This window comes from Ciconia boyciana, chromosome 1, assembly GCF_034638445.1.
Source record: "Ciconia boyciana chromosome 1, ASM3463844v1, whole genome shotgun sequence".
Taxonomy (NCBI): Eukaryota; Metazoa; Chordata; class Aves; order Ciconiiformes; family Ciconiidae; genus Ciconia; species Ciconia boyciana.
In genome coordinates this window covers 155,773,410-155,794,524 of record NC_132934.1, presented here as the reverse complement: position 1 = coordinate 155,794,524, position 21,115 = coordinate 155,773,410, and the positions used below count along the sequence as shown (strand labels likewise).

Below are 21,115 nucleotides of genomic sequence, written 5' to 3'. Positions count from 1 at the left end.
TGTTTCTAACACAGTTTAAAACTAAGCTAAGATTGAGGTTGCTATTGGTTGCTCTCCTTTCTGTCCTGCTCTGCTTCTGTCCTGTCCTTTTGTCCTCCTATCTTTATGCTCATCTTGAAGTGAGCCAGGGGGCTAAACCATCTGGAAGCTGTCTTTCATAAGGTTAGCCTTCAGCTGGTTTAGCTACCCATACCAGCTCACGGCAGAGTGACATGTGGCACTGCTGTGCAAGCTTGAGGACAGGAGTGTGTGAATGGAAGCATGAACAGGAGGGAAGCAGCTCCGATTTTGACAATGTAAACTGTCACAGTTTGCAGCCTGTGAAAGGTGGTGCCTGAGCCGCATATGTCAAGTGGTGAGATATTCCTGGAACCAGACATTTCCTTCATAGCTCTGGTCACTCATATGCCACATGCGCGACTGTTTTGGATTAATGCATGGATGGCCAATGTCCGTAGTTTGTTCTATACTGCTTGATTTAAGTTTGCTTCCTTGTGCACACCCTGGGAATTCCACTATACACACAGAATCTAACAGCCAGTGGTCTACAGCTGGTAATTAGTACCATTTAGCAGCTGCTAAGCAGGATAATAGCCTGTTATCCTTGAAGATCTCTAATACAAATTGTAATGACTTGCTTACACGGCTTCTAAACCAGCTGGCATAAACTTGCTCTGCATGGTGTGAGAGTTAAAAGAGGGACTGAGTCTTGCTTCATATGGAATATGTCAGCAGTAATTTGATTTATGCCAATTAAGTAACGTTGGCATAGGATCAACATAAATGATGGGTGAAACCGAGGGGGTGTACAGTCTATTCAGCAGAAAATTTGTGTTGTATGCAAATTCTTTAACTTTTACTGTTACACTAGGGAAAAGCATGGGATGGCAATGGTTTTCAAATTAAGCTACTGACCACAGAATTACTTATTTTGCTGATGTGTGTTTTAGTACTTATCATTTAATGACTATAGGATTGGGAAGCTGCAAAGTCTGAAATAAGTTTAACATATTTGGTAAAATATTGTAAAGATCTGAAACTTTTATTCAATTCTACAAACATTTGGCTGTACAATCAGGTGTGTCTGTAGCAGGAAAGTTAGCATAAAAATTACACCGGTAATTTTAAGAGCTTTCAAATTGATACATATTTCTAAGGTGAACCCAGTGGGGTGTGAGCTTTTGTAATAACCGACTGTAGCCTGCTGATGATGTTCCTGCTGTTTTTAGTCACCTTTGTCAGGAACTCCAGGAAAACCTACACATGGGAGACGGATAAAGTATGTATACAGAATTCAATAGGTGACTTAAATGCTAAGGTATTAGGTTCCTTTTTTTTCCCATCTTTTTAACTTTGAAATAAATAACTTACAAAAGCTAGTTGGAAGTGAAAGCTTTGAGAAAAGCCATATTTGAGTTTACTGTATGATCAACTACTTTCCCCTAAGGTTAATTTTAGAGTATTCATCTTACGGTATATCTTAAAAAGCTTTGTTTTTACTGTAATTTTATCTTACTAACACAAATTCAGAATTCAGTCAGGTCTGTGCTACTGGTTTTTGATGACACAGCTATTTTGGCCTGGGAAGTAGCTATGCTGGCAAAACCCCTGCTGTGCTATCAGCTATGATGATAGAAGCAATATTTTTAGCTAAGCATGTGTTATTTTGTGAGGTGGTGTTGAATCGTTTTAGCAACAGCTCTGTAATGTATACAGGTCTTAGTTACAGTGAGGTAAAATGACAGCTTTATAAACAAGTAAGACCTTACCACAGCAGTTTTCTCCCTGTGACCTGGCCAAAGCTCTAACTGTGGAAGAATTATAATTCAAATTATAATTCAAAACGGAGGCAAAACAAGGGATCACCACCATCGCCTAGTGACCCTGGGTGTGCCCCTTGCAGCAGTATCTTTGGTCCATAGAACTGAATGGCTACTTCCAATCTGCTATAAATTACTGTGATTTACACCACTGTTTTTCCACATCACTCTAGATATCGTCAGTGCACATATTTGCAAGTAAATGGTGTAAATTAGGGTCCTCCTATTTGAAAGAGTAACTATAAAGCAGGAAGGAGGTGGATACTGTGAACTGAAAAAGAAAGAAAAGAAGACTTTAGGAATAAATATCCTACAAAAAAGGAAAAAGAGAAATCAGATGGAGCTATTAGGTAATGTGACCCACTTATTTTTAAATCTTGTTCCTCTGAAATTATTTCAGAGTCTACACTGCTTTTCCATGTGAATCTATTTCTTTTCAGAGTCTTAAAAACAGAGATGCTTTGCCTGCCATACCACAACTTAACTCGGGCGTGTCATGTTAGCCTGCTGCCCATTGTCACTTTTGTGTAAGGACATAAGTTAATTTGTATCGTAAGATACACCGTAAGAGGCACACACTAGCACTAAAAGGTGCCTGTAAGGGCACCGTAAGAGGCACACACTAGCATTTTTTAGGCCATTAGATGTGTGGCCTTAATATTTTCCAGTGGAGGCACAGACTGCATTAAATTTCATGTATATAAAAATGAAATGAAAGAGGGGGAATTTGCCTGCAGAAGAAGTTGCCTGCAGCAGTTATTAAATAATTGTAGTCCCGAAACTCATAAATTATTCTTGCTACATCTACAGTGATAGAAATATCTGCCCCACTGAAGGAACTGTGACCCTCCTCATGGATCTCGTTGGAGTTTGACTTAGTGTCTGTGCGGCCCAGAGACATAACCATTATTTTTTATGTGGTTTTCCAGTTCAAGGTACCTCAGGCAACAGGAGGGCTGTGCCCTCCACCTCCAGAGTGACAGGGCATTGGCAGGAAGCTGTCAGGGTTGCTGAATGCCTGGGCATGGACGTATCATAGTTGAGGGTGCAAGGCCTGGTGGGAAAGTAGCAGAAAACTAGGCAGAAAGGAAGGGACCTATCTTCTCATGTGCCTACCTTTGCTGCTTGATGTTTGCTCCCACAGTGGAGTGATTGAGCCCCTCAACTGCTTCCAAGCCTGGGGTCTGACTGATTTCTGTGCAAAGAGAGCATGGGATAGAACTAAGGTGTATTTTGATCTGGGCCTAACATTAAAGCTGGGGAGAGGTGTCGTCTAGGGCTGTAGGACTACCTCTGTCAGTCTGTTTCATCGGTGGCTTGGTTTATTTCTTTTAAAGGTAATGCTGTGTTGAATGGAGCTCAGGAATCAGCCTGACAATTCACATCACACTTTTAAATGCAGCAGAGAATCAATGGCCCAGTTGCTTTGGGGTCACGGTAATCTGATTCCTGGCTGCCTGAAAAAATTATAAACTGCGGGAGCTCTGCCAGGGAAGATGGAAGTATCAGCCCTATCCTCATCAGTGCTCTGTTCAAACAGTGGACAGTATAGCTTGGATATGCAAGGCTAACGTTCTCAAATTCAGCCAGTATGGAAAAAGTAATTTTCCTCTCTTCATTTCTGCTTTCTGTGAATGGCATAACACTTAGCTGTCCAAATGTTGTGCATATTTCCTTTATGGTTTGTTGTCTTTAATCTTTATGCAGCAAAGGTGGGAATTTATTTCCAAGAGTTCTTCAGAAAATGAGAAGATGAGGTTTGAACAAGTTTGACAGATGTTGCCAGTGATTGCTGGAAATATTTCGAGGATGGAAAAAGCAGTAGGATTACAAATCAGTTGTTTGAAAAGCCCATTAAGGGCATGACTGCTCTGAATAACCACTGTCAACCGATGGGTAGAGCTTGCTTTGAAAGAATGCATCAGCTATTGCATTAGTAATGATGTGGTAACAATGTTGCTACTGTAAATGTGTTTGTTAGGTAAACAAGACAACTTAAAAAAATGATTAAATTGCCAACAGTGGTACTTGGATTTTAAAACTTAATTTTAAACTAATCATAGCAAAGGTGTGAGGTAAATGTTTTTCTAAGACTGCATTAACCAAAAATTTATGACATCTTGTTTGATTTCATTTGCTGTTCTGGTTAAGAATAACTTTCCAGAGACTGGCATTCATCTGTTCTCATACGCTGCTGAGGTGTATAGCAGATCCTCATAAGTACCTTTGGTACAAGCTGAAAGTACAGAGCGACTACTGAGGAATAAGAAAAGATTACTAAAGAGGCATGAAGGTGGCAAGAATTCTGAGTGGTGCATCTATACAGAGTTTAAGATGCCAGCGTTGGACCAAAGGTCTGACTATGGAGGGAGTAAAGGGCAAAATATGACATTCCTTAACTGGTGGAAGTGGAAGGGGTGGAAATATGCTATTTCTCTTCCTTCTGTGGTTTAATTTAAGGGTCAGTTTATGCCCAAACTGCTTTCAGCTGTTGCTGAAAGTGGTGGCTACCCCATTCTCCCTATTCGTAGCCATTACCCAGTGCCACATTCCCACATTGTTGATCTAGTTGAAAACTAATCTTTGCCTTGTGCCAGCGAGAGGCAAGTGGCAGAAACATGCAGCCTGAGGCAGGAGGAGAATGGAATAATCCATTCCAGCAACAGCATGGTCTTAGCTAGGCTTCTGCAGTAAGTCATGTTTCTGCACATAATGAACAAGTAAAGCCTTCCAGCTAGAGTTATTCCGGCTAAACTAAAGAGAACAAAAATAGATGTTAACAGGAACAAAGTTTACACTAGCTAGCTGCTACTCCCCAGAGGAACGATTAATAGAAACATATACTGGTACTCTATATCCAGCACAGCAGATGGCCAACGGTTAAGTTTTACATATGTTAGGCACTTTTTTTTGTCTTTTCTGTTACTACTAAAACTGGGTTTGCTGTGAATGCAACATTGCCCAGCTCCTAAGTTTGCATTACCATCAGTAGCTGATCACTGGTGAGTTATTGGTAGCCCTGGGCCCTCTGAATTCACCTTCCAGGCTCTGCTGTCACTTCAGATCTGTACTCCTTTTGTCTGCAGCATATAAGGTCATAGACAGTTCTACATGCCAGAGTAGCTAGATGCTATTCAACAGAGCATAGCCTAAGTACTAGTTATTGCTGTATATATCAAAATTCTTAACACATTACACAGCACAGTTATACAAAGCTAAAGAAAACTAAAATGTGTTAGGTAATTGTCACCTTGTCATTAGCCAGTTGCTGTAACAGCTAAAAAAGTTAAAACAAAACTCCAAGCAAGCCAAGACAAGCGCAGATGAAGTAAGCCTTAACAGCCCTAGTACCGCATGCAAAGTTAGTACAAGACGTGTAGTTGGTAACAGGCATGGCAATACTGTCTTTGCTGGATTATAAGGCTACATAATAAGTCACAATCTAGTCAATACAGTCAATGGAGTGTGGAAAGCTATTCAGCTCACTGGAATCATTTAGATAAAATTGTAACATCAGGCGTTATGTAAAAAGCTACCTTGATTATTATCTTTCTTTACTGCTGAGACTTTATGACTTCAACGCTTTCTAAAACACCTTTATTAGATAGGAAATTAGGTGCGAAATTCTGCTTTAAGTAGTTGATAATTTTGTGTGTCAAATCTGAAAGACATCAGAGAATGGATGGACCTGTTTATACACACAAAGGAAGGGTTTGAGAGTTTACTGAAAATTTTAATCTCAGTTTTTTTCAAGTGAATGTCAGCTTCCTGCCTTAAAGCCTGTTTGCAGTCTCCTCATCTTTTCTGGAGACTTCTCTTCCATGAAAGATTACAAAAAACCCCAAGTTTTAAAAGAAAGTCTTGTGAAAATTTCCTTAAAAATTGCATTAATTAAGAGATATATAGCATTTCTGGAATATAGTTATCTATGATTTTCTGTCCTCATTAGGGCAATTCATCCCAAATTACTAGCAGTAACTAGAGTAGTTCTATCAAAAGGGAAAAATGAAAATAAGTTGATTTTCCTACTGACCAGTAAAGTCTTAAGTGAATGACCTAAGTGAGTTGCATACTTGGGAGGGGGATTTTGCTTTTGTGATCTTCTTTTCTTTATTTTCTTTTTTATTGTGTTTTGCAGGGGGGATGAATTCAAGGAAAGAGGAATGTTTGTCTTTGTATGCAGAGGAATATAGCACATAATCCTGATTCAGAACAAAGACTCTTGCCTGTTTGAAAGGAGAGTTTGGATATCTTGCCCTGGTAGTCTTTGTGACATGAATTTTCTGAAGCACTGATTATGCTACATGCAATAATGAGGAAAAATAAACCAGACAAAGAAAAGAACTACAGAGCTTTTATCCACTTACCCTAATTTTTTGTATGTGACTTGACCATTTGTTTATGGTCATAATTATTTAATATTCTGCTTTAAGACTGCAGTTTACATATTAATTCTTTATGCTGTAATCTTGGTCTACTTTTCTGCTGGGGGGAAAAAAAGCAAGGCAAAAACATTTATTCTTACGAATTTCAATCTCAGATCTAGAAATGGTCTGTCATTTTTTGGTTTCAACAGCAAGGTGTTGCTAAATGGATCTGGAAAGGCATTACTTCATTTTGCATAGCTTCTCTATAAGAACCAAGTATTTGGGGGCGTGATGGAAGGAAGAGATTCAATAAATTGTCCATATTTTCTATACCCAAGTAGCCACAGGCTCTTTCTGTCACTTGGTTACTATTTTAGGCTCCAGATGAAATTCTTGTGGAATATTTTTAGAAATGCAGTTTCCCAACCCTCTGACTTTCCCATATGTGACCTTCTCTCCTGCCAAAAGAGAGAGGTCTTCATCCTCTGTCTTTGCTTGGAAGGACCTACCCAAAAGCCAGTTTTGCTGATGCCCAGACTCTTAATGATTGAGTTCATCTCAATGACCCAACAAGAAATTCTGCATTTTATTTTTGCTGGGGTTATTTTGTGCTATTAGAGTCAGTTCCCAGATGCAGAAGTAGCCAGAGGTAAATGATGTGTCAGTCCTTTTGTGAATAGGGGAAGGGAACAGACCCTTTTGGTTGACTGCTTAACTGGATTATCCCATCTTGTAGAAACACAGACTGAGGATGTTATTTCATTATCAGCCTTAGTCAATGTAAGACTTCTGCCACCGAAACGCAGTGTGCTTGCTCTGCCTCCACAGAATGTGTGCATTTGTATCCTCTGTGCTGGTGCTTATGGAGCTATGCAGTCAGCCACATTAATGGGGCCGAAAACTAACTCTGCCAGGAGAAAGAGAAAAGAAAAGAAAAAACAAAGAAGAGACTTACTGGTCCAGTTGAATGTGCAGCTGCATAGGTGGGGAGAGCTGGCACACGGGAAGAGTGGGCCATGCAGTGGGTAACATGCCTTCCCCCTTTTGACAGCAGTGCAGTCTGTGAGAGTACACCACAAAGATGGTGTTTTCAAAGAATTATATACTCTCATCGATGTCATCAGTTAAAACCTCCTTGAGAACAGAATTATGGCAGTTTAATAATTTCTGCAAATCACACTTTTAAGGACTACCTGCCTCAATTCCCATATTTGCAAATGAGACTATCATTGCAGGTGGAACCAAGCCATAGTTCACATTTTTAACCTACACAGAGAGTCCATAAGAAAGAATGCTACATAAAAGCTCTGTATTAAGTGGCTGAGAGACTGAAATGGGTGGAGTTTATTTTTTTTTCCCTGAAAAGCAGGGATGGAGGAAGGGGAACAACTTGGAGTGTTAATTTTTTCAGGTGAAATCCTGATGGGACTGGCAGAGTGAAATTACTTTCGGAGCCTTAAGAAATCTTCTGTGATATGGAATTCGTATTTTCTGGCCTGCTAAAGAAATGGCATAACATAGGAACATTAAAAATATTAAGTCTAGAGGAGGATATAGTTGCACACCTATTTAAAGAGGGAGGATTTACAATAATGTCTTTATTCACTAGAACCTGAGGTAGAGGAAGCATCTCCTTATGTGGTCAGCAATTTAGGTATTAAACGAAGGAAGGAACTTAGTTCTGAACCTTTAATTTTAATGGTTTCTGTCTAGATGTGGACAATTTTTTACTTCAGTATTGGATTTGTGGATCTGAGAACAGGAAGAAGTACATTGCTTTTTGTCATTCATCCATGTCGTTCCTCCAAGGTCATGAAAATTTGTAAATTTTTCACTGCTTCAGTGCTTTTCATCTTGCTTGGCAGTTGTTGTACAGTTCATTTATTCCATGTTACTTAATGTTCCACTTCTACTTTTGGTGGACATGGTGGGGACAACAGTGACTCCTAATAGTAGTTACCTTTCAAAGTGGCATTTGCCAGAATGTAGAAGTCTTCTATAGTTATATAAATTAAATGAAGGAAAACCTTTGGTGAGGAGAAATAGGTACCAATGAACTATTCATAAAGTACGAATTTATAGAATGGTTTGAACTGATGTTTGATTTTCAAAGTTTAAAAAAGAGCAAAAGATTAAATGGATTTGTATAACTATTATAAATAATTGTCCAATATACCAATGTGTTTATTATGGGTGAAGTATTTAGTAATGATGATGCCCAGTCTTTTACTTTAATTTTACAGGCTTGCAAGCATTTAGCCCAATTTTCTTTCTTAGGCTGAATTTTTCTAGGGCATCCAGTCAAAAATCATTCAACACTTTCAGAAAACATTGCTTGTGTAAAGTGACAATATTTGAAAAGAAAAATGACCTCTTTCAGATAGGTCAACTGAATGTTTGAATACTGTAAGAAGTTTAAATGTACAGTGAAAATGGAGTTGCAAGATGTTCTAGAGAGAAAGAAAACACATTAAAAAAATGCATGGATAAGGAGGAGATGGTGTACATGAGTCTCTTGGCAGATTCACAGAAGTTAGAAGAGCCTTGAGACAAATTTATGGCCCTCCTGTAGGACAGACACTGCAGTGGAACGGATTTCTGGGGTACTCAGAACTTAAAATTTCTTTGCAGACCTTTGCGCAACTCCATCCAGGAATCTTAACTAGGAATTAAAACCAGGATTTCCAGACGATGGAGGCAGAACCAGCTGTGTTCCTACACAGGGAACATTATTGGCAGTTATTCTCCTGGAGGGAGGCCTTTTAGAAGGGTTCTTCATACTGGTTTAGTGAAGACAGGGTTGCAGTGCTGGTGTGGATTCCCTGATAACACCTGGCATTATTACTGTGCAATTCTGTTCCAGGAATGAACACTGGTAGCATAAATTAGTCAATGCTTTGATTCCGAGTGAAAAGGTTATAAAGGCAATAAAGACCATGGGGAAAAAGTGCTGAATTTTCACACTTGAGTGAACACCAATATGAAGGGTTGTGGTTTTGCTTGCGTTTATAAGTCTTGTTTTAATTTCAAAGGGATTTGATACATGTAACTGGGAGTGGAGTTTGACTACGAATATAATTTTAAGAATTATGCTACGTCAGTGATCTGACAATACAATGGAAAGGTTAAATTGAGTGCAGATCGTTTAGCTTTGTCATGATGATTAATTTCATGTGATGTAAGTTATGGACACTAGTTTCAATTATTTACTGAAAAAGCCAACAAATCTCATGGGAAGTCTGCAGAGTAAAATAAAACCAGTTGACTGTGATTTTGTTCCCAAATGAACTAATCAGGTGATTGTGACCTTGAGACAGGGTCTTTCCTCTAGCTCTCCCCTCCCCTCTCCTATGTACAGAACTGACATGCTCATCTGTCCGCTTGAGAAGTCCTTGATACTGTTCATATTTAACACCATTATCAAAGGTCCTTTGCTTCCAGGCTTAGCCATTAAAATAGATGAGATGGGAAATGCTGACATAATAGTTTTGCAAATGTTATCTGAGAGGTTTGCATATATTATTAAATCTCTTAATGAAGATGATGAAGAATCAGCCTATTAACAGCTCAGAATTAGGTATATTGCTGCATTAATTCTTGTTCCTCTTTTCTTTGATATTTCAGTGCTACGGCTACTGAAGGATGGTGCTGACCCTCATACACTTGTTTCCTCAGGAGGCTCCTTGCTCCATCTGGTAAGAGTGATTGAAGATTAGTGTTAGTAACTGTGGCCAAATATGGTGGGATACTGAGTAGCAGATTGGACATATTAACAAAAAGAAAGGCTTAGCAATAATTTTTTATCTGCACTGCCCTCCACAGTGGTTATGATTGCATCCAGCTATGCGTGTGAAATAAATGGTTGTTTTCAAATTGCTTACAAAAGGATGGATCATGTCATAGGAATGGTAACTAAACAAAGTAGAATGAAATGCTTTATTTATAAATTATCTGTGCAGTAAGAAAGAACAAAGGGAATACTGCTTGATTCCGAAGGTAGAATTATATGGTTCAGAGATTCACACGTCCTATAGGAAAAACACCATGATGTAACATTTTTCCTTTTGTTTTTGTGCATATTTGCTTGCACCAATTTCCTACATGTGGATATTTAACACATTATCTGCATTTAGTTTATAAATATTTGCACAGCAATTTAGATTAAGTAACTGAAACATAAAAGGAAACAATTTGTATACAATGACCAAAAGAGAAGCAAGATGTAAGTGCATGTAGAAGAAAGACTGACAGGCAGACAGAAGGAAAATACTGCAGAGGTAAACTTTTGACTTTGCTGAAGCCAATGGAAAAACTCATCATAAATTCCTAAGTCTTATGATCCTTTACTTTGGTCTGTGATGTTTCAATTTCAGACATGCTTTCTATTCGATGTGAAACTGTTTTAAGATGTTTGGATCCAACTTTGTTGCACAATGCTGCTAAAATAAATGTGATTTCACAAATACAAGGGCATAACAGATCTAGTGAAAAGTCTGCTGGCAGAGTGTTTCATTTTAGAACAGTTGGATTAAGTTTCTTATAGTATGTACACAAAATAGAGTGATTTTTTGACAAAAAAAAAGGATCCTATGATGTTACTGGACTCCAGCACACCTGCAACCATGCTCTTGCAGGATGTAGCATTTCCCTTATGTAATTAATCTGTATTTTCCATTTTCCATGGCCATGCTGCTTATCAAGGACTTTGGAATAGAAGCCTAGGTAAGGGAAGGGTGCAGTAATGAGTTGGAACAGAGAAAATTTAAGTTCTCTTTTCCCTCCTCCAACTATTTGCCTGCTGCAAATGTGCTCAATCACTCTTAAAAATGCAGCCCATATGAGATGTTATCTTTGGGATTCCCAAAATTGAAACATCCCAAATCTTATCCTGTGCTGAAAGCCCTAGGAGACAATCTTTATCTTCAGTGTGGCTGATGGCATTTTAAAACAGAAGAAAGCAAAATCCATCTTTTGGGATTTTAGGTTGCTTTGTCTAGTTCAGCTGATGCACACTTTTTAACTGCAGATAAGATCTGCAGTTGAACTGTGCCTTTTTAGGTTTCTTGATCTTCTGTATCACGCCCCAATTCACTGTCCAATCAGTTTCTCACCAGTGGTGTCTGCTGCTTCACAGGCACACATATGCTTCAGAAGCAGGGAAAGCTTCCTGCAGTAAGAAATTTTCAAGAGAGAACTGTGTGTAACCTACTGCCTCAGTTTAGTCAGAGTTACTTGTAAGTACTCATAATTCATTTACAGGAAAATGCTGGTCCTATTGGAGATAGGGGCAAACCTGATTTCAATGAAACTTCGATTTGACCCCGATCTGGGAGCAGTACAGATAGGAGAGGAGAGTCTTGATACAGGGAAATGGATAAGCCAAGTTTATTTTCCAGCAAGAACTCAGTATAGTAATTTAGTATGCATCTTTATTATATTTTTAAATCTACTCAGATCCATTCTAAGTGCTAGTTTTACCACTATAATTCTATGTAAGCTGCTTTCTCCAAAGGGGAGCCTGATCAGTGTTTATGCTTTCTAGTTGTAGGGTAAATGTTTTTATTCCAGAATGAATGGAAAACATATTTATCTTCATATTTTACTTAAAACCTGATTCATGATATAATTCCTTTTTCTTTTTCCATTTCTGTTAAATTCCAAAATGTGATGTATTTCTAAAAAAAATCAAATGTGACACTCAATACAGATTCTGTTGCTATCTCTGTAGACAGTATCCCATTATGGTTGAATCTTAGGGAAGCCATAGGAGCTTCAACAGTATTCACTGAACTCTCATTAGACTCCATGAGAGAAGTACCAAAAAGAGAGTACTTGCCTCAGTTGTCCATTCACTGGGAAGCACAGAGTGATATATCAATTCACGCAGGCAACCACCCAACCTGCCCTAGTAACAAAGTATATGCATGCCAGTTTTCTCCTGGAACTTTGACTGAGATTGCCCAATTGCTTCACAAAATCCATTACACAAGAACCAAGGAGCAGTGGCAATTAAATTGATGCTACAAATCTAGGCTGTTTTCAAACTGGTAACTAATGACAAGAGGCTCTATGTCTACTATTAATACACAAAATGGCTCAGTGACATCTGTCATTTGTTTTGTATGGAAGATCTCTAGAAATTTTTTTGCTTAACAATGCCTTGAAAATGTGATTAGTATTAGATTATTTTGATCTGTATTATAAAATGTCTTCTCTCTGATTTGTTAAAATTTGAACATTGAACAGCTCAATGTAATTTATACTACTGATACAATGAATGATACCGATGCAACAAAACAAAACTTCTGTCTGTTTCTAGAGCTGTCAGATAACTTACAAGCTAAAGGAAATACATCAGAACTTAAGTTCTGTTCTATAACTTAATGGTCAGTATGCTTGGAAATCATGTAAAGCAGGACTGCTTTTTAACTTCACAGAGTTTAATTTTCATCTTCCAAGTTACCTATATTTACGATCGCAGTAGTACATGCGGCTCCTACATTCAGCTGAATATCTCAGCTATGTCTTGACTTCACAGTGGAATCTAGTTACGTGCTTTTCCTTCTTCCCCTTTTCTTCCAGTGTCCTGGCTTCCATGCCAAATTAATACACGTTAGCAAACTGGATGCCATGGTGTGGTTCCACGTGCGATACAGGCATAACAAATTATTTAACCCTCACTTGCAAATTATCTGCAGATTTCACTACTCTCAGTGTATATGTGTGCTTTTTGGGACAGAGAAATATTACACAGCTTTAAATATTTTAAGAGGCATAGATATTAAGCATTGTATTCAAAGCATCTAAGTATCTAATATAGAAAATTAGTCTCCCTGTAGCCTCTCTCCAGTGGGGAAAGAGAGAGGATCCTTCTCTAAAGAGTTACTGAAATTGTATGTTAGGCCAGCGTTAGGATCTTAAGTTAGGTGCCCTGATTATCTTTTAAAGTATTATCCATAAGCACATCCATAAAAAGTCACAGATAAGACAGAAGAGTAAGCTCAAAACGATGGCTAAACCAGTTTCTTCTTTACCAAAATTAGTGACCTCCATCATCAAAACAAAACAAAGTATACAAACACACACACACGTATGCAGCCTCCCTCCCTGCCCTCCACACACCCTTAGTGTGCAGAGTATTTATCTGTCAGAGATACTTGAAAAGGAATCCGTATAGTTAGTGGATTGGAAATAGGAGTGGGTACGGAGAGCTGTGTATTATTGCTATGAACTGCATAGAAGGCCGAAGTTCATAGACGTGTGGACATGTGTATGTGTGGGTGTACATACACTTAGATGCCACTAGTCGTGATGTGATCATCATGCACTGATGCCTGTGCACTGATTTGGAATGACAATATTGAACAGAAACAAAGCTTAATCTTCACTGTAGATTTCAGGAGATTTCATATAGTGCTTTTTCACAGGGAATAAGGGATTGTGTGAATCAGGCACATGGAACTTGTAGTCTCTACAAAGCTATTTCTATAGAATCATCAGCTGTTGGCCCCTACAAACACAGCAGTTTAGCTACAGTGTGTCATCTGCTCAATTTAAATGTTAAATAGAGCAAAAATTGTATGTAATAAGTTCAGTTGTACACTGAATAAGATACCATCCCTAATCTGCTCTTCTTTCTTCTAGTGTGCCCGCTACGATAATGCATTTGCTGCAGAAATTCTAATTGACAGAGGAGTAAATGTAAATCATCAAGATGAGGATTTTTGGACATCAATGCATGTAGCCTGTGCATGTGATAATCCTGATATTGTCCTGCTACTACTACTAGTAAGTAAAGCAATCCAATGCATTGTGTGCTTGAAAAGGAAACAGAATGTAACACCATAAGGTCTGCAGCTGCTGTATGAATGCAATATATTACTACTGATCATATCAGTGAAAGCATATATTGTGTTTGTTTGTTTCTTGACATTGTTTTGGTGCTCAGGATTTTTAGAAAGCATATAGTGAAGCATGTTTAGGCCTTCAACAAGAATACAGTATAAACATTGATGTCAAGTCTCTCCTGTCTCTTCCCTGTGGTCAGGAGCTTATATCTCTGATAAGCACTCAGTGTCAAATGGGATATTCAGAAAATTTCTTTTCTCTTCTCCTTGTCACTTTCTGTTAAGGATTGCGTTCACAGACAATCTTATCAAAAACTCCTTAAAAGCAAGTATTCACTCAATTACACTCAGTATTCATAAAGAAGTGTTTGTGTACATGGTCAAAATGAGGCCAATTGAATATTTATCTAAACAACTTTGAGTTTTTGAAGCAGAGTTTACCCAATATAGTAATAGATATGGCATTCAGCCTTTGCAGAGAACAGCTTTGTTCATGTTGTGCTTCCATTCCTAGGGTCACAGCCTCTAGTTTTACACCAGGATATTAATGCAGCTCTTTCTCCCAGTTCATTTTATATTGGTCTTTAAAAGAGTAGTGCAGAATCAGTTCACATTCTGACTTACGGTTTTCTAATCCATTTGTATAATTTTAAAATTGGTATGTTTTTAATAGGTTGTTGCAAGTAGATCAGCATTTTTTAGCATACTTGTAATGGTATTTCAATGTTACAGGTAAAATGAAGGGAAAAATATTTTTAAAGACTTTCTACTTGATAATAGGTTTCATGAAATCACTTTGGGAGATTGTCTAGTCCAATCCCCCTGCTCACATCAGAGCCAGCTACAGCAGCTTGCCCAGGAACGTATCTCCAAGGATGGAAAGTCCACAAACTCACTAGGCAACCTGCACAGAAAAAAAAGGTTTTTATTAGGTTTAAACAGAATTTCCTGTGTTTCAGTTTGTGCCTATTGTCTTTTGTCCTTTCACTGAGCACCACTGAGAAGAGTCTGGCTCCATCTTCTTTACTCCCCTTATCAAGTATTTACACACATTGATGAGACCTGCCTGAGCCTTCTCTTCTCAAGGCTGAAGAGTTGCAGCTCCCTCAACCCCTCCTTGTACGACAGATGCTCCAGTCCCTTCATCATCTTTGTAGCCCCTTTGCAGGACTCACTCCAATATGTCCATGTCTTTCTTTTACTGGGGAGCCTGCAACTGGTGCCTCAACAGTGGTGGGCTCTCACCAGTGCATAGGGCTGCTGATAATGCAGTCCAAGAAATCTATGGCCCTCTTTGCTGCAAGGGCACATTGTTGGCTCATGCTCAACTTGTTGCCCTCCAGGTCCTAGTCACAAAAGTATTTTGTGTGGGAAGCTGTCTGGCTAGGCAGTAGGAAATACTAAAGAAAAGAGTATAGCCTAAATTTTGTCCTTCAAAATAGTTAGCTAAGATAATCTTGTAGGGAAATATCTGTCTCTGCTTGAAGGTAATAGCTGGGAGCACTGTTCTGGATCTGTATGTGTACACTAGGTTAGTGACGGGAAGCGGGGCTTTTAACCAGTGTGATACTGATTAGAGCCATCTTGGGCTTTTGAGGACTTGAGTCCAAATGTCTCCTCATCTAGAAAAAACTCAGATCAATGTCTGTTTTCTCCCAGAAGACTAGGCTGTTAGATAGATTTCATAATATAGTTATTTTCTTAGGAATGCTTTGGTGCTTAATTGTTAATGCTAAAGCATAACCAGCAGGTTAAGTAGCATCCACAGAGATTAATGTGATAGTTCACACCTTAGAGCTATTGTTTCAGGCTTTCTTGGTTACATGTGAGCTTTCGGAAATATATAGATATTCTCCCATCTAGCATATACGCTTCATTTTTTAAAAAACAGGGTAAATAGTGTCCTATCCTAAATTAGAAAATAAATGAAAAATAATTTTTTTTATTCAGTTCAGAATTAGTAATACCTTCCCTTCCCTTCATCTCAGTTCTAAATTACTAAGTTTCAACCTTTATTTGAAATCAGAACAGGCAACTCTTGAAGGTTTCCCTGTATAGACTCTAGTTGCATCACACCAAATTGGAAAGAATTTCTGGAGAGATTCTTCCCCAAAAATGTTGTGTCCCTCATAAAAATGTGACGTGCTTTTGAATTGCTATGGCAACTTTAATGAAACAAAGGTTCTTTTGGTGGTTGTTTTGTGTTTTTTTAATAACCTAAGACTCATTGCATTTAGAATCTCATAAGTCAAAGCCATCATGTTGAGTTATACTTTGTGGCATCTACGAGTGTGCTGTATTCAATTAGAGTGGCACCACAAGCAAATAGTCTTCAGTAGTCTTCAGTAGTAGAGGGGATAATCTTCTGATTTTCTTCAGCATAGTGAGTTATAGTAGTAGGATTTTGAGTTAATGACTTTGCTAACTATAATGTAGTGCCATGTATCTGAAAGAAGTCTGTGGCTACTATCTGACCTTCTGTAAATGGCATGGGCTTCACCAAAACCTTTGTTTGGAACCTGGAATTACTTTTACTCTGTCCTGTGTTTGCTTCTTCCAATATGTAACTTTAGTTTTAACATTGATCTATACCAGATCTCCTCTGGTGAGCTCTTAGGACTCTGATGGCCTCTGAGGCTACACCTGCTCTAGAAAACCAGAAAGAGGTGTCCAAGAGTCTTCCCAGGTGCTGCACCACAATCATCTGTACTAGCAAACCGTTAGAATGTCCTCTGGCATGACTTTGGCATGTGCCATCTAGATTCCTTCCAGACAATTCCCTGGCATGGTTTTGAAGCTGGAAAGTCCCAGGGACCAGTTTGTATCCAGCTGTCACATTATAGAGGCTAAGAGTCTTTACTGGTCTAAACAAGTTCTCTTCCATGCCAGCTGGCTTCAATGCCTAGAGTTCTCCCAGGTCCATTTGATTTAATAGTAGAGATATAGCCTTTGTCATGCTTGGAATATCCATTTTCTCAGCTTTTCTATTACAAGTATAATTAGGTCCTGTAAATGTACAATGCAACATGTATAAATCTGATTTTCTGTTCTTAGTGCTTAAAATAGTATTGCTTACCTAACCACAGTCATCAGATATGTTTGGTAGGAGTATCCCATTCTAAACCTTGTGACTACTTTTGGCAAATAAAGGATAAAATTTTCGGAAGGTGCTATTTTATCTCTTGTATTACCTTGATCTGTTCAATGTACATACTTTTGAAGCCTGTGTATCCTTTGGATTCCGTATGTACTCCTAAACTGATAAACAAATTAGAACAGAGAAGCTCATCTATAAAAACTCTTGTATTGCGGAGAATTTTCAGAAATACTGAATGTTGTGCTGTTGTTGACATGAATAGGAACAGCTGGGGTTATACAGGGCACTTCTAAAATTTCCCCTGCCTATTTTTGCAAGAAGCCCAATCTAATAAAAACTCATTAAGTATTTCTACCTAGGGTTATGTCCAAAAATATTTTTCAGCCCCCATCATTTGAATGTTATTTGATTTAGTCCCTGTTTATTACAAGCTGTCTTCTTTTGAAGGTTCTAAGTATCTTCTGATAACTTGGGATAAATAGGTCATCTGATACATTAAAGTTTCAGTAAGCAGGGGTACATCCATATGGATTTTTGCATGTAGTGTTTGAATTGTTTATATTATTTGCAATAACTTCTGATAAATTTGCCCACATTTTAAGTGGTCAGCACTTTTTAAGGCAAAATTTCCTTGACTACATAAATAATAACTTTATGCTCTTCCTTCTGGAGTGGGAATAATAAATAGAGTACTGTAGCAGAGAAAGGGAAATATTCCTAGGTAAGCAATAGTTTCTGAACCATACATTAATGGTATCTTTAATAACATTTGACAAAGTGAAGATGGAAATTGAGGTTGGAGGGAAGTATTTTTCACAACTCTGAACTGTCTTTGTGTGAGCATTTTGATATTAGGAATTACTTTGCCTTGAGGTTAGAGTGTTTCATGGGCCATGTCTAATGTGTAACATGAGCCTGGATAATGCTAATACGAGCTTACAGGCAGCTTCTATTATGCCACAGCTTTTAGTTGGAAGAGAAAATAACACTTCATGTATCATCATGAATTACTTTTAGATATATATTTCTTCTGGTTATATATATATTTCTTCTGGACTTTACAACATAGACAATGCCATATTATCTGTTTTAAAGATGTTAGCTAAAAGGTAACAGCGTGGTCCTTTAATTGAGACCTGTGCAAATTCTGATTCCTGGAAAATTGTCATAGAGGCCAGCAGAGGACTTCAAAATGTTTCCTGAAGGGAAAATAGAAAAAAAGGAGTATAGGGTATATGTAGATCCCAGAATGCTATTAATGAAGACTTAATTAAGCATGCCCAGTTTCTGATTTTATCCCACTTTTGGTAGTCTTCATGTTTCTCTGGCTCAGACAAGACAGTGACTTGTCATTCATCAGCTTACCTGTGGTAACTCACTATTTCTGTCCTCTGGTAGATAGCAAAGACAGAAGTAAAGCTTGTTAGCTGAAATATCTTTCACTGGGAGCTAGGAGGGGCTGTAGCTGTTTGTAATGTGATAATCTGCTATTGTGTCCTCTTGGAAGACTATTGGAATTGTAGGCACTGTTTTTGGAATAAATGCAGAATGAAATGCTTGAAGCTATTTCTTTCCATCCCAACATTTCAGCCAAGGTGGTATAGCTTTCCAGGGACACATTTATGTCTTCTCCATGTTGTAGCTGTCAGCAAGGGGGGGAGGCATTGGACAGTACAGCCAGGAAATATATCCCATGTTTGCTAAATAGTCAGCCAATGAAGAACTTGCCCCTGAGGCAGCTGCTAGCACATGAGGAAATGTAGAGATCAAAGGTAATCTGTAGAAGTCTGGTTGCCATACATGCAAATAGGGTGGTAAAGGTCAGATTCATCAATCGTTGCCTGACTGTATCAGTGTTGGGGGTTTTCCCCTTGGGATAGGAGACTGTTTCTGTGGATGTTGTATGAAGGAGGCTCATGTAGCAGGTTGAAGAGAGTGCTGAAGTGCCTTTTATTTAAGAACAAAGATGCATAGGCTTGTATACATTTGTGCCCATGTGAAATCTCCAAGAGTATGAAAAGCAAGCAGATTTATTGGAAGTATCTGCTCTGTCTTGCCTCACTGTGTTTTGGAGGCTCAGGACTGGACACACTGACAGCAATTCTGTCAGGTTGGGGTGTGTTCCTGTTCCATCATCTCTGAGCACATTGCGACATTGTGTTTTGTATTAATTTCCTGTACTAGTTTTTATATTGAATTGAAACACTAGATAAGATCTGTAACTTAATATCCAAAGTGCTTTGTCCTATTGAAAATGCTACCTGAGTTACAGACTGTCCAAGGTCACTTCTTGTGACCTCCGAAGGAATATGAGATTGTCTTGGAAGGGCAGAGATTCTCTATACTTGCCTGTGCTTGTCCTCATTTTAGTGTGATAAGAAATAATTAAAATTTGTAAGTTGTAAATTGTCAATTTTATTTCTAAATCTTCTCACTTATCACAGTGCTGTAGAGTTATTTGGATTTTCAGTGCAAATCAAGCAATCAGTAGAATTAAGCTGTTATGGAAATTTAGCTTTCTCTGTATTGAAACTTAATGATTCTACGAAAGGTCATTAAATGCTGCATAAAGGAAAGAATACAAAAGAAACTGCAGAGGATATGGCATTAAACAGAATATGATTATGCAAGTTCAGACTTGGCCATCTGAACAATTCCACTCTCTTACCATACAGAGTAAAGTAAGTGCTATGCAACATTTCATAGCTCTCATCCAAAAGCCCAGCACCTTAAGTGTAGTGCTGGGCTATTGGTGATGGCAGGACATAATCTTCTGGTTTTTTTTCTGAGTATGCTTGAATGTCATCTATCTAAGTGCCATGAACTGCCCTGACACCATTCAGCTCATGAAGCCTGATAGGATTCTACTTTTGTATGAGGCTTTTGGAAACACTTATTTAAAAGCCTTCCACCAGCACTGCCACATTTTGTCTGACAGGTGTATAAAACCTGGGTGTATTCAATTAGCCAAATTTGACTCCACTACTAGTATTAGCTGAATGTTTTAAATTTGACTGCTTCTTCACTTATGGAATTTATTAGTTATTTCATCCTTTCCTCAGTTAGTCCCAACTTTTTTGATCGACTGTTTTATGTTTTCTATAGGATGCCTACTTTTGATTTTAATGTAAAATCCCTTTTCTAAAATCAGATATAGTTTTACTGGAAAAAAATACAGGAACAGATTTACTGGTGGGAGTAGAAAGGAGGTCTTATGAGGCTGTAACTCTCTCTGCCCCTTCCCCATACACTCGGTATGGCATGTATCTGAAGTCATGTAATCAGAGAACAGTTGCATAGTTGTTTTGGCCTTGTTCTTTGCAGCTGCATCAGACTGTTTTAGCACACAGAAATGAATGGTCAAAATGTCATTAGCTTTAGAATTTAATGAAAGATCTTTATCTTTCATAGTTTCAGAAACAATTAAAGCAGAATAAACAATTGCTTCCTCAAAAGAAGTAATTCTGCCCTCCCACTCAGTCTTGCTCCATATGACTTCCTCCTTTGAGTCAATACAAGAGGAAGCAGTAAAAGGGAGAGAATGAAGAGAAGAAGAGCAGTTAGAGGACGGGAGGGGACAGTGGATAACAGTTTAATGTGTAAAGGAACATGTGGCCTAAAAGAAAAATGATTCTTCTCTCTTTCTAGAGGCAATTATCAATATCTGGTAGTTGTAAGAAACTTTAAATAGAAGTCTTTTATATGAAAGCTGTGGGCATCTATTTGAACATTTTCTTCACTTGCAGTTTGCAGAGGCTGGTGGATGTGCGATGAGTGTAGGAGGGACCTTCCAGAGTGTGTGTACTACTGGCTTACAGCCTTTCATCATTACTGACCAAGCTAAGATAGAACTGATCTAGGTGAAAGCTCTTAATGAACTAATCTGGGTGAAAGCTATTAATGAGTTGCTGAACACCAGATGGCAACACTTGGGGAAAACTGTCGAAATATTAGTCTTTCTCCTTTAAGACTGGGAAAAAGGGA

At 38.3% G+C, this 21,115-nt stretch overlaps 1 protein-coding gene across 2 annotated transcripts in view; it reads left to right on the top strand.

Annotated features, from left to right (window-relative positions):
• Positions 1–21,115, top strand: part of MYO16 (myosin XVI) — a 400,031-nt gene that overhangs the window by 124,244 nt on the left and 254,672 nt on the right. For both annotated transcript variants that reach the window (XM_072849888.1, XM_072849887.1), the window contains exons 3-4: positions 9,812–9,882; positions 13,832–13,975. In XM_072849888.1, the coding sequence (XP_072705989.1) occupies positions 9,812–9,882; positions 13,832–13,975 (215 nt within the window). The remainder of the gene's footprint in view (positions 1–9,811; positions 9,883–13,831; positions 13,976–21,115) is intronic.